The 12,892-nt window shown below is 38.4% G+C and overlaps 1 protein-coding gene across 1 annotated transcript in view; it reads left to right on the plus strand.

The window, feature by feature from the left end:
• Positions 1 to 4,408: 4,408 nt before the first annotated feature.
• The window catches only part of wnt3a (wingless-type MMTV integration site family, member 3A), a gene marked incomplete at its 3' end in the record, with an annotated part of 71,138 nt that continues 62,654 nt past the window's right edge, over positions 4,409 to 12,892 (plus strand). Inside the window, exon 1 of the mRNA XM_079243626.1 lies at positions 4,409 to 4,476. Coding sequence (XP_079099752.1) covers positions 4,450 to 4,476 — 27 coding nt within the window. The 5' untranslated portion in view covers positions 4,409 to 4,449. The remainder of the gene's footprint in view (positions 4,477 to 12,892) is intronic.

A 12,892-nucleotide genomic window follows, 5' to 3' on the forward strand; every position in this document is an offset into this window, starting at 1 on the left:
ATATCATAGAAAAGTCACTGGAAGTCCTCACATTAGAAAAAGTGCAACTTAGAAATGTTTGTAATTTTCCTTTGATAAATTACTTAAGCACCCAACAAGAAGCTGTAATGTGTTTAGGAAAAGGGTGATTTGAGCCTCACTCTCTCACTTGATATCTCAGTTGCCGGTCTCCAGCATCTCTGATATTACTTGCGTTTGTCCGTTGTATGTGATTGCGTTATCTCTGTGGAGCCCTTCCCTTCCCAGCTAGTTGGAAGAAACAAGCTCCTAACTGTTTGATGAAAGGCATCCAGTTAAGAAGAAACATGTAGGTCCTGATGTAAAATTTGTCTCCTGACAACGCTGGTGGTCACGGCGGCCCACAGCACAGCACATTCTCATGGTGTGAGAAGTCCACTTAAGCCTCTGAGACATGGCCACAGCTCTCTATTAATTCCTTTAGTCATTAATAGCATTTTACACAAAGTCTTTCGTATATTGTTTTAATAGGGGAGCGGAGCTGACGTAAGGAGAGAGCAGTGTTCTGATGGCTCAAAAGGGAGGGGAGACCAAAAGGTTTCCATTGTCTCAAATGAAGTTGGCAGTGAAAGTGGTTTACTTGGATTCTCCCTGCATGGTGTAATTTGTGAGTATTATATTGATAACCTGCATTCAGCCTCACTCGTGTGTTTGTCTGTTCTCTGCTGTAATAAGAAATGATGGCATACATAACCTCAGCCAAAGGGAATAAGATTTCAGCCAGACACTTAAGTGAATCACCAACTGTGTTGCATGTGAAGTGTACATTTGCGTGACTTGTTGTTTATTGCCCACATTCAACTTCGTGACTGTCTTCCATATTTGTGCCAAGTCTGAGGCCACTTTCCTAAATCTCTCCAGTTTGTTGGTAGAGAAAGTGGCTATAGTTCTCCTCTGACTTATTCTGATCCATTTCACACACACACACACACACACACTATATGTAAGGCTTGTGCTCTACACTGTGTGTGGCAGAAGTTACTTAAAATTTACCAAACTTGCCTTTTTTTTCTTTCTTCCATGTTTATTTCTTTATTCTTTAGAGGGATTTCCGTATTCATTTTAAGATCAGGAAAAGTTTTAACACAAGCAAACTTTGTGTCAGCAAGTCTAAATGTTCAGTTTGTAGTGCCCGGTATGGAAGCTTTGTGTATTTACATCTAGCTGTAGCTCTTTATTTTTGTGTTTGTTTTCACCGTTCTCACATGAACACCAACACTGCTGATGTTATGAGACTTCCAAGACAGATAATTTTTCTTCTAATAAAAGTGTCTGGGTTATCATGAAGAGAAAAATCCTTCATAATTTACCTGGCATCAGAAATCTTGATTTCAGTATGGATAAGTGTATTCCGGAGATTACAATATTTTCAGTACATTTCTTCCACTGGCCCATAGTCCTTACTTCCCCCTGCATGTTGTATTTGGTTTTTTTTTTTTGTTGTTTTTTTTGTCTGAGCCTGTCAGTGTGTAGCAGATCTATAGTTTAGGTCTCAGACTTATTCAGAAGCTTTATACTGAAGGTTTGCAGAGGTCAAATAAGCTGGTTCACAATTTGTCAAAGGTGGCCCTACCCATAGGTCCTTTAAATTTTATGGCAATGCCAATCAAATTTACAAGCGGGACCTCTGACCATTTGAGGGAATTATTCTGCTTTTATGAGTTTAATGCTCTGAATTCTTTGAAAAGGTTTTTTTTTTTCTATAGTTTAAGAAGATTCGACGATTAACTCACAAACCTCACTTTTCACATGTGGCAACAAGCATCTCCAGAGCATGTTATTGTTTCTCTCTGAATGTTGTTTGAGAATGGGACAATAACGCTATCTGCTCACCGCTTCTCCTTTATTACTCACCTTTCTGCCATCTCCACATCCACCCATGAGACCACATTTATTTTTTGTTGTACTTGGTCAACTTTCTAGACATTCTTGTCCTGGAATCAATGCTGAATGTCAAGGGTTCAGTTGGCCCTGTGTAGTCCAGTGTTGATTTAATGCTGCTGCCTGCTTTGCTAGGTGGTGATAAGCAGCCATCTTACATTGAATAGCATGGCATCAAAATACTCCAGAGCCAAACTTTGGGAATTTATCAACTCGACCACTCCAGCGTTTATTCCAGTTATTTGTCTTTTACATTGACCCCTCTACATTCACAAAGCTTTTACAGAAAACGTGTTGACATGCAGTCCCAACAATCTGGTCAGCTGGATGCTCTGGTGCGTGATCAGAATGCCACCCTGTTAGAAACTTGTCTCACTGGAACCCAGGGACACATACTATCACACATCATGTATGGTAGAAGATGTGGCGTGGATTTCTGTGTTCTACGGCCTTACCGACTCTTTTAACATCAGCTTTGGTCAAAATCAGTTGTTTTAATCACTCACAAATAAATCTTCTCTTGTTCATGAACACAATATTCTGCAGTAAATGAATCCTCTTAGATACAAGCATGTCTACTCTGAGAAATTATATAGCGCCAGCCAAGGCATGGGCTGCTTAGCCTTGTTACAGCAAGATGAGAGAAAACTGTTCCTCTTCCCTTTGCCTGGAGCTTGATCATTTGAAAAGCTTGATGAGAGTACTTCTTATCTACCAGCCACCCAAACACCGTTCTGTTTTCATATGAGAGATGCATGATCTTCTTGCAACAATTCCAGAGATACTATGAGTATTCACATGAGCATCTATTCGCACCATTATGTTACTGAGTTTCTTGCAACTACCAGACTCTCAATATCAAACAGTTTGCTGACATCTCAACACGCTCAAACAGACACACACCGGATTTGGTTCAGTGTCACATTCAGTGTTGCGCAAGTTACTGAAAATAAGTAACTAGTTTCAGTTACTAGTTTCTTTATTCCCAAAGTAACCCAGTTACTTTTTGATTACTTACACAACTGAGTTACTGTTAAAAATAACTTTTTACTTACTTTTTAAAAAGAGCATTCTTGAAAATTTGCACAACGATATTCTTATAACTTAAATAGTCTTGCACAAAAGACAATACAAACTGAAACACAATTAAACTTTTCAACATTTATTTATTGAAGTCATTTATTTAGTTATGCTGGCTTTGTAACGGTCTCTCTGTTACTCCCAATTCCCATTTAATGCAGGTCAGTTCACACCAGGAGTGTGTCAAATGTAGAGTACCTGCAGGTATAGCCTGCAGAAGTGTATCTCCAAGATCACAAAATCACACATTCTTTTAAGTGACATGTATATGGCAGCCCTTGATATTCTGAACATTTTTATTATTATTTTTATTGAAACAATCAATGGTCTTGGTATGGCAGGGATGGACCTGACAGGGGAAAAGAAAAAGAGAAAAGAAGAGCAAAGAAAAAGAAAAGAAAAGAGCGTGTCTAAGCTGTCAAAAAGACACAGTATTCGCAAAAACAATAAAAACTACTATAGTATTACAGTACTGCAAGATATATAAAGTGGATTAATAATGATATGCAAAGAGATAAACAAGTAAACGTACACACACAACCATTTATCAAACATACTTGCAGAGAGACTTAACAAATGAACGACAGCAACATTTAGTAGGAAGTAGGTAGAAAGATGAATACTTTTGTGAGCATGCTCTATGAATGTGCAACCTGTGGTCATGCAATCTATAATCAACTCAGTACTGGTAAGGGGAGCACGACCACGGTCCGAAGCGTCAGGGAGGAACCAAAGGCCCCCAGGGCACTGCCGGCCCACCGAACACAGAACCCAGGCAGCCAAAGAAAAAGCGCTGCTGTCCACTTCCATGACAAATGTCTCATCATCCATGATGGATAGCAAAAACACTGAGACCTGCTGACCAACTGAATTCTAACCTGTGTCACCGGTAATATTGACTAAGTTCAGAGATAGCAAATCTACACAGGGAACTTTGTTTTGAAATTTAGCAGATGTTTTACACCAGTGTCTGATTTCCTGTATTGCTTTTTCTAAACTACTGAGCTCAATGTGTTCTGTAAGCATGCTTCATCAAAAATAGACTGGGTGTGTATTTTTAGTGGAGAGCTGTGACAAGGCATTTCTGGGATGCACCTGACACACTCCGTAGTGTGCCCGCTGTGAACGGCACTTGACTAAAATGGTTGCGATTAGCTGCAGAGACTGCTGCACAGCTTGAACAAAAATTGCCTTTGAAGTGTAAATACACCCCCTTCTTTTTGCATAACTTTACCCACCACCAAATTTTAAAATGGGCCAGAAACTACAGGTGTGGGGGTGTTAGGTCTGGTGGGGATAACGACGAGGAGAGTTAGTGAATCCTAAATGTACAGAAATGACAGACTACAGCTTTGTGGCTACAAGCAACTACCTGGAAATATTCGGATTCACATTGCACCTGCAGCACAGAGCGCCCTTTAAGATGGACGACTTTCCTCTCCAGAATCCCCACAGCTACTCAACACAGTGATGAAAGAACAAGGTGGTTCCTTCCAGGTATGACGACTGCAATGCTCTCCTCTTTGGTATTCCCAGCAAGAGCTTACAGAAACTTCAGTACATTCAAAACAGTGCTACTAGCATCCTGATTAGGGAGAAAAACATTATATCAGGCCCATCCTTCACCATCACTGGCTTAATCTGCAGGATCCAGTTCAAAATCATAGTTCTAACACATCTGTGTATTTACGACAACACCGCACCTTATTTAAAAAAAAAACTTCATACACCACTGTCTAACCACATGAAACCTCCACTCCAATAACTCTTACTTATTCCAAGCACCCATGACAAAGCTGCCAGACTGCAGCTGTCTGAGCTTTCTGTGCTGTAGCATCGTACATTTTCTTCCCATTAGCCTGAAGTCCCTAGTAAGTTTAATATAAGAAACTCACAACTTCTTTGCAAAAGCTTTCCACTGGAGTGCCTGCTCTTTTAATCTCTACTTTGTCAAACTAAAACCTGGTTGCTTACCTGTTTATTTTTGGTTTGTCTTGTTGTTTTAGGTGTTTTTCTGTTAAAGTTGTTTTTAATTCAGTAGGATGCTGGAATTGTCTTTTAACTTAAAAATGGGTAAAAGTTAAACAATTTTTTTTCTTTTTTTTTTTTTTAACCACTGTCCCAATCTGAAATCTGGTGGGGGTTTTTTTTGTTGTTGTTTTTACATTCATGGAGGTGGAATACAAAATTGATATTTGAAACTGTTTGGACACTGTTCCACACTGACGCTGTTTTTGTGAACGAATCTAGAAAGGACAAAAAAATTGATTGCAGGGAAATAAATGTGTAATTTTTAATTGTCAAATTTAAACTTCTTACATTGTTTATCTCTATACCCTTGTCAGACTCACATATATCTGTCTATCTGAATTTTCAGTCTTTGCGGGATAAGAAATGTGCCATTTCTGACAACAAACCTACAGCACAGCAACAAATCAGGTTTTCTGTGCATGTCTTCTGTACCCAAATCAAGCAGCCTTGTGATGTCTGGAGCCGGAGTTCTGCAGCGTGCAGCACATCAGCAGACGATTGTTAACAGCATCAGTGGGTTTTCAGACAACAGTGTCTCTAAAACTGGGAGGAGGTGTTCAGACAGCAACGATTAGAGTCCCATCTGAAGAGTGATCATCATTTGAGTGCCACTTTTATATACTTTCCCACAGCCTGTCCCCAGCCCGTTGGGACTTGCTGATGCTATCTACTGCCAAATGTGTTTACCTAAAATGTTAGAAGAAAAGCAACTGGAAGAAAACAAAGTCATGTAAACCACATGAAAAAAATCTCAAACTGTACCATACTCACGCTGTTATATGTCATTTGTAAATTATGATCTGGTTGTTTGATTTTCCCAGAGTCTTAAGAGACAAAAGATCCCCCAAAAGTCCATATTATCTATAACTGATACAAGTGGAGCTAATCCAAACACTGGCCCACCCTGTGATTGAATTTAATTACAGATGGCCTTCCTGACAACTGATTTACTCAAGCAGCATTTGCGTCACATTCAACGAAATTTTTTAAAATGTAAGTACTAGTCATATCTCTGACTGGAGCTACTGAACTTGGCTGTGACAAACTAACTGACCATGATTTTAAGGTAAGGTTGGGTTCAGCTCAGATCAAGGGGTCATATCCTTCTCTATTTGTCAAGTTGATCTACTGCTGGCAACATAATTGAAAGGCAGGACGTTGTCGGACTGCCGGCACAAGCACTTTACAGTGTTGTTTTCTTTGGGTGCAGAGTGAATCTCAGACTGCTTCTTTTCTCTTTTTCCCTGTATGGATTTCACATTTGCATGGAAATATCTTTCTTGTGTGTTTGGATTTCCATTGTGTGGACAATATAAAAGGCGCTGGGATGGGATGTGGGAAAAGGGAGTGTGCAGTTTGCTTAAGTGCATGTTTTGATGTCTGTTTGACAGCCTTGGTCAGTGGCTGATGTCAGTGCATACACAAAGTTAACGGCCATCCTCTTTCCTACTCTTAAATTCGCTGAGGGAAACCAGCGTAAGACTGCTACTGCAGATATCCTGCAGTATAAAAATGTGGAACGCATCCAGTGCACACAATGTTCAATCATTATGTGAAAACTGGAAGACTATAAACAGCCAAAAAATTAAACATTTGCGGTTGCAATGATATAAAATTACTTGAAAAGCTTCAAACTGATCAAGAATCTGTGTAATGCGGATTGTAAACTTGCTGGCCCTTTCATTTGAGAAGAACGGTTAGTGGTTCCTTAAACACTGTTTTGAAAGGAAGTATCTCCGTCAAATGATTTGTCCTGACAAATTGTGGTCACAGACCAGTTGAGGAAATGATCAGTGAGCAATGTTCACCAAAGCATTTTTCTTAAGTGGAAATAGATGCCTTTTTGAAATGTACCTGATTTTTATTTAAGTGCAAATTATTTGCAAATCGCTCAGATATTCCGATGACCGCTCCTTCGCCCAAAACAGCAGACACTGAAGCAAATGTGGATACTGGGATTTAATTAAAATTACATCAATAAACATGCTCTGTTTCTCTTTTTTAAACAAGCACATCTGCCCTCTTCAGTCATGTTTGTGACTTGGCTCAGGAGTTTGTCATGAGTTCACGAAGGTTCATGGCAGAAAAGGAGAGCCTTGCTGCCTCAGAGCATGACAAGTACTTGAACACCTCATCTAGTCTGCTTCATGACCTTATGTAAAGCCTTTGACCAATTCCGGGTGTTGTCTCCAGACTAAACTTCCTAAAAAGAAAAAAAAAAAACAGCATGCGTACTTTCCAACATTCTTCTCTGGGTTTCCCTCTTTATTGCTTTTTCCGGCTTCTTTTCGTTGAATAAATCTTTGTATGAATATGAGGTGTTTAATAAGTGTGCACATTTCCTCTGTCACAGGAAATAATAAATCCCAGCTCATTATTTCAATAAACAAAATGTACTGCAATCCCTCACCAGCTAATGACAGAAAAGTGTGTTTGGCACATGCATGAAACAATGATATGCCAGGTGCTGATATTTTCGAAAGGAACTTCTTTGGCATAAAACAAGGCGACCATAATTTTACTCGACACCAAAGAACAGAGAGCGAGATTTTTTTTTTTTTCTGGGTTATAATAATGAAATGACCTTGTGTAAGTCTGGTCATCGACTAAATATTGAAGCATGAGGGAAAGAACCACAACTATAAATAAATAAACACATAAATAACGTCAAGCCACCTGCAGCCAGCTCTGCAGGCCTGAATGGAGGTAAAACTGAACCCTATACAGTGTTAAAGGTATGAGGCTGTTGGCACAGAGGACATGAATACCTTTCACATCCCAGTGACTGATGTCACCTCAGCAGGCTAAATAAAGCCATCCTGGGTCTTGTTACACATGCAAGTTATCCGAATGATTAAACTTTCAACTTCTCCCTAAAGTCAGACAGACTCCAGACAGAGGCCAGTTTTTATGCAGGATACTAATTATAGCACAACACCAGATTATATTTTCAGCTCTATCATTTTAAGGGTTATGAAAAAAGCATTTTTTTGTGTGTCAAAGTGAAACAAGGTGCTTGATTATACCAAGCCTTGTCCAATAGTAAGGTATGTTATAGCGTTTCTTAAAAACTGTCCAAAAAAAAAAAAAAAAACTAGAAAACTGGACTCATTTCTGAACCGTTTGGTTGTAATGACCACTACAAGTTAAATAGCTGAAGAAATTCAACACCTCTTAAAGCAACATAATATTCCAAAAGTGGACTTTTTTTTTTTTTAGCAGCAAGTTACTCATTTTATTGGTAATCAAAAGTGAAAAGGCCCTTGTTTTGAGAATAGCATTCTTGTACGAGACTATGAAAGTTTTGTGGTTTTCTAAATATCAGACTGATACTTCATTAATCCCAGATAATTATTTCAAGAGAGGAAAACGGATCCATGTATTTTGGAAACACAGCTTGAGCAAAACCATTACTTTTGTGATTAAACCATTTGATGACAGTTTCTCCTGTCTGGTGCAAATTGAAATGATATATGTTTTTGCCAGTTTAGTACTCGTTCTGTTCCTTTTCTTTGCTCTTATTCCTCTTTGTTAGAGGACCAATGTGCAGAGTCAGCATCAGAGGATTGAGTGTCATCCTCAAGGACAAGCAGGGTGGAGGCTTGCCAGAACCATGGCTGAACCTGGCTTCTCCAGTTAAAGGCCAGCTGTCCCCCAGCTCATTCTGTAAGCCTCCTGACCGCAGCAACAGTAGTGCCAACATGGGATGGAAAGAGAACCACTGGGCCCATTGTAAAAGACAATAGAACATATTAAATGAAATCTCAACTGTCTGGTTCTCTAACACTGAACACCACAAGTCAGATTTACAAAAAGATCCCCGGTTCAAATGTTTTGCTTGGTTGAGGGAAACGCCATTCATCCTGTTCTTCCTTCTGGGTAACGCTTGTCTGTCACTGTTAAATGACAAATAAATATCTGCCTTACACACAAATGCACTAATGGCTAACGCTGCATGAAATGGGTAAGGCAGGAATTTTTCTTTATTATTATTTATTTATTTGGGAAGGACCCAGCTTCTTCTGACCTGGACATCATTGAGGGATTTGTTGACACTGTTTGATGACCCAGTATACTGAGGATTCGTGTCAATACAGTTTGAAAACAAATTGGGGAACTGTACATTCTGCTTTTATTACTTATCGGCCAAGTCACTATTTGATCCCTGAAGTCTGGATATTGTTTTGTTTTTTTGACAAATTTTCCAGTGAATTGGATTCAACCTGCTATCTACATGAATATGACTCCAGTGTAAAACCTGAAACTCTTTCTTTAAATATGTAAACATGGATTTGATAATGCCAGGAATCAGCGCAATGATGGCATTATATTCAGCCTTCTAATCCGAACTGTCTGCCAGTCATTTCTTTCAGGACGCAAACTTCCACTGGGTGACACCAAGAGTCTTTTACTGTGTGATCTTAGTACTGTCTGGTCAGTTTGAGCCATTTCTTGTGTTTGAGCATAAATGGACTCTCTCTCCCACCCCTGGACCTGTTCCACACAGCCAGGGTGAAGCTCCAGTGGCTTAGGCCACTGGTGGCACCTGTCTCCTCTTCAGCGCCAGGCTGGGGAGACTGCCCTGCTACTCTTGATCCCTGAACTAATTATTTTCAAAGCAGCTGGGATTTAAATTGCTCCAAGGCAGGCGCCAGTGGCACTGCGGCTCTCCCAGGAAGCAGATTTTCTGGCTTTTTTCTTATGCCTAGTTGGCAGAGATTGTCACCACAGATATTAGGGGTGTTCCAGCACCAAGAAGCACAGAAACCTGGCAACAGCCTTGGATTTGACATTGTACTTTCAGATTTGATTTAGAAATTGTCCCAATGATTGCAGTGTTTGAACTTTCAGCTCAACAAGTTATTTGGCAAAACTATCTTGTCCTTGCATGTCTTCAGTATACTAATACATTCCACTGTATAGTCATTCAACACTGATGTACCGCAGTAAAAACTCATGAGAACACAGTGAAAATACAATGAAAAACTCTCAATTTTTACTTAAACTGGTGTAGTAATAATAATAATAATAATAATAATAATAATAATAATAATAATAATAATAAATATAAAATAATTAGAAAAAATACATACAAAAGACAAAATATCAGATATTTAATAGAATACATATTTAAAAAAATAAATAAATAAAATTAAGTTGTTGTGGTTGTATTTTTAAATGGACAGACACGTCTCACCTTACCAATATGCATATGTTCAAATAAGTGGCAACAAATAAGTAACATGACTTGGTTAACCCAGGAAGAATTTTTTGAATTTGAGAAATTTATTGCCCACTATACACAATTTCATCATATTATTCCTAAATTCTAGTATGATAAAATGACCTATAAAGCTTCATGTATCATCGCAGTAAAACTAGACATGATGAGGATAGAAATGCTATGTATGCTCAGGAACACTTAAAGACTTATATAAACACATCTGCCTTCTCTGGGCCTGAACTCATTCAAGATGGACTGAGGTAAAGATAAAAACTGAAATTCCTTTTTCGTAAACGTTGACACAGCATAATTTGGTACAAAGAGGAAAGGCGCTATCTGGCTTTTTCATCAGCAGAGTTCAAAGTCCACCATCCAGACTGATTCAATGCACATGGCATATGTAGCTTGCACATCAGTGAAGGTAGCCGAATGTTGAACAAATGGGTTTTTGCAGCAAAATTTGCAGTCATCCAGATTTCTCTGTCAGCAAAGGGTTTGTTTCAGTAAGACTGAATATCACATTCTGCACTTCTTATAACAATTCTTTTATCAAACCATTGGAAATCATTTTGTTTCACAATTACAGCAACATATCTCTTTATGTTTACTCCTGGGAATAAAGCACCTGTCCCAAATAATAGTTTTGTTTATATTTAGCCTAGTTTATATTTTATAAAGTGCCAAGCTCATATTAAATTTGTCAAATAATTAAGACATTTTAACTGATTATCTACAGATTCATGAAATCAGATCACACAGCCTTTTTACGAGTGCCTTGTAATGTCAGTGTTTTATGACCAACACGTCTTCATAAATAAGTGCACTGAAGGAATAAAAAAAATACAGTAAATGGATTTGCAGAATGTCTTTTAATTATTATCCCGGTAAGCTAATATAAAATCAAAGCAGTTTCTATTTTCTATGCATTTGCTCAGATTCCTCCAAAGCTGTCGCCACAACCAGGATGTAAAAACTACCCATTTTAAATAAGTGATATGCTATGGTTCAATAGACCGTAAAACACACAGGAACTTGAACTGTGACCTTCTCCGTACAGTGGCCTATTCTCTTCTCTCTTTGTTTTGTGCAGAAGTCAACTTGGATCATTAATTTTATGGGCTCCAAGGGCCTCTGAGCCTTCTTTGATGTTTTCTGATTTAGTACACTCAACATTCCATGTATGTATTTGACATCACTCTCAACCATGAAGTCACAGACAAATAATTCATTTTCAAGAACCACGTTGTCTAAAACGTTGGCTCCTTGCAATCCAACAGTGTACCACCTTGATAGACCCCCAATGTTTGTAATATAAGGCAGACTTGTTGGGGTTGAGAGTATTCTTCACTTGAGCCACTTCCATACATCCAAACAGAACATGGTGCCAAGAATCTCCTTTTAGTTTAGCGCCAGCTACAGACAAAATATTTTAGTCAGAAAAATTCAAGATATGTCTGACATGATGATGATTTAATACATTTTAAATAAACACAGTGTTTTAGACATTTAAAGAAAAAGCCAAACTTCAGGTGTGTTCCAACTTTATTTTTTGTGACAGTTTAATTGGACAACAGTAACATTATTATTTGTTAACTATTTAAGGAAAAACCTTGTTGTTATTCATTTGGAGACGTTTCTATGGTCATTGCAACTGTTCGAAACTGTATGGAGATTTTCATTTGGGTTATAAGCCACACATACACGGGGAGAAAAAGGAAGGAAAAAAATGCACCAGCCTCACAATTCACAGCTGAAGATATCACAACTGTGTCAGAAAGCTGAAGCTCAAACATATTTAAACAGTTTTCTGATGTTATTTGGCACAGACGCTTGATCGGATAATCATAGATTGTACTACAAAAGATTTAAATCCAATATGATCTATTTATTTAAATGTCATCTATCAGATTCCTTTAGACCACGGACCAGGTCAACTTCCCCCCCCCCCCCCCCCCCCCCAGCTGTGCAGTGGTTCATACTTGATATGTTGAAAGCTTGATGTCAGATAAAATTACTTCAGCTTAATTGATTCTGTATTAAGGAAATTTGCACGTTATTTCATGCAAACAATGAGTATTTTACTTGGTCAGATTGCTGTTCAGGAAATAATTGTTTGTAACAATGACACATTCAGTTGCACGCAGGTTAATGGAAGCAGGTGTATATCTGAAAGAGGCTTCAGTCTGAGTTTCCCTGGCAAAAGGTGACTGATTTTAGTTAGTTTTTAAGTTTTGCATTACTTAGACACACACGGTCAACAGTCATTTTGAAATATTAACTTGCATGTTATAGCCTAAGGGCTGGTGTCCGCTCAACTTTTTTGCCAGTGGTTATTAAAAAAACGTAGGGAGCTCATGGCATAGTACATGTGGCTGCATCACACTTTGTTTTCCAGAAAGTTCTGACTTTTTTTTTTTTTTTTTTTTTTTTTTTTTTACCTCTCTCAATAAACTTGAAATTTTTTAGAAAGGTTTTGGTGCCATTATATCTTATGTTTAGACCAATCCAATGACAGTAACTGTTAATCTCACAACTATGAGAATGTGTAGGCAAATATTTCTGGCTCTGCATCCATGCAGAATGTAGCTCATGTCCTACCAGACAGATTTCCTCACAAGTCCTGTTTAAAGAAGTGTCCTTAAATTATCATATTTTCCT

This window comes from Telmatherina bonti (genome assembly GCF_933228915.1).
Source record: "Telmatherina bonti genome assembly, chromosome: 7".
NCBI lineage: Eukaryota > Metazoa > Chordata > Actinopteri > Atheriniformes > Telmatherinidae > Telmatherina > Telmatherina bonti.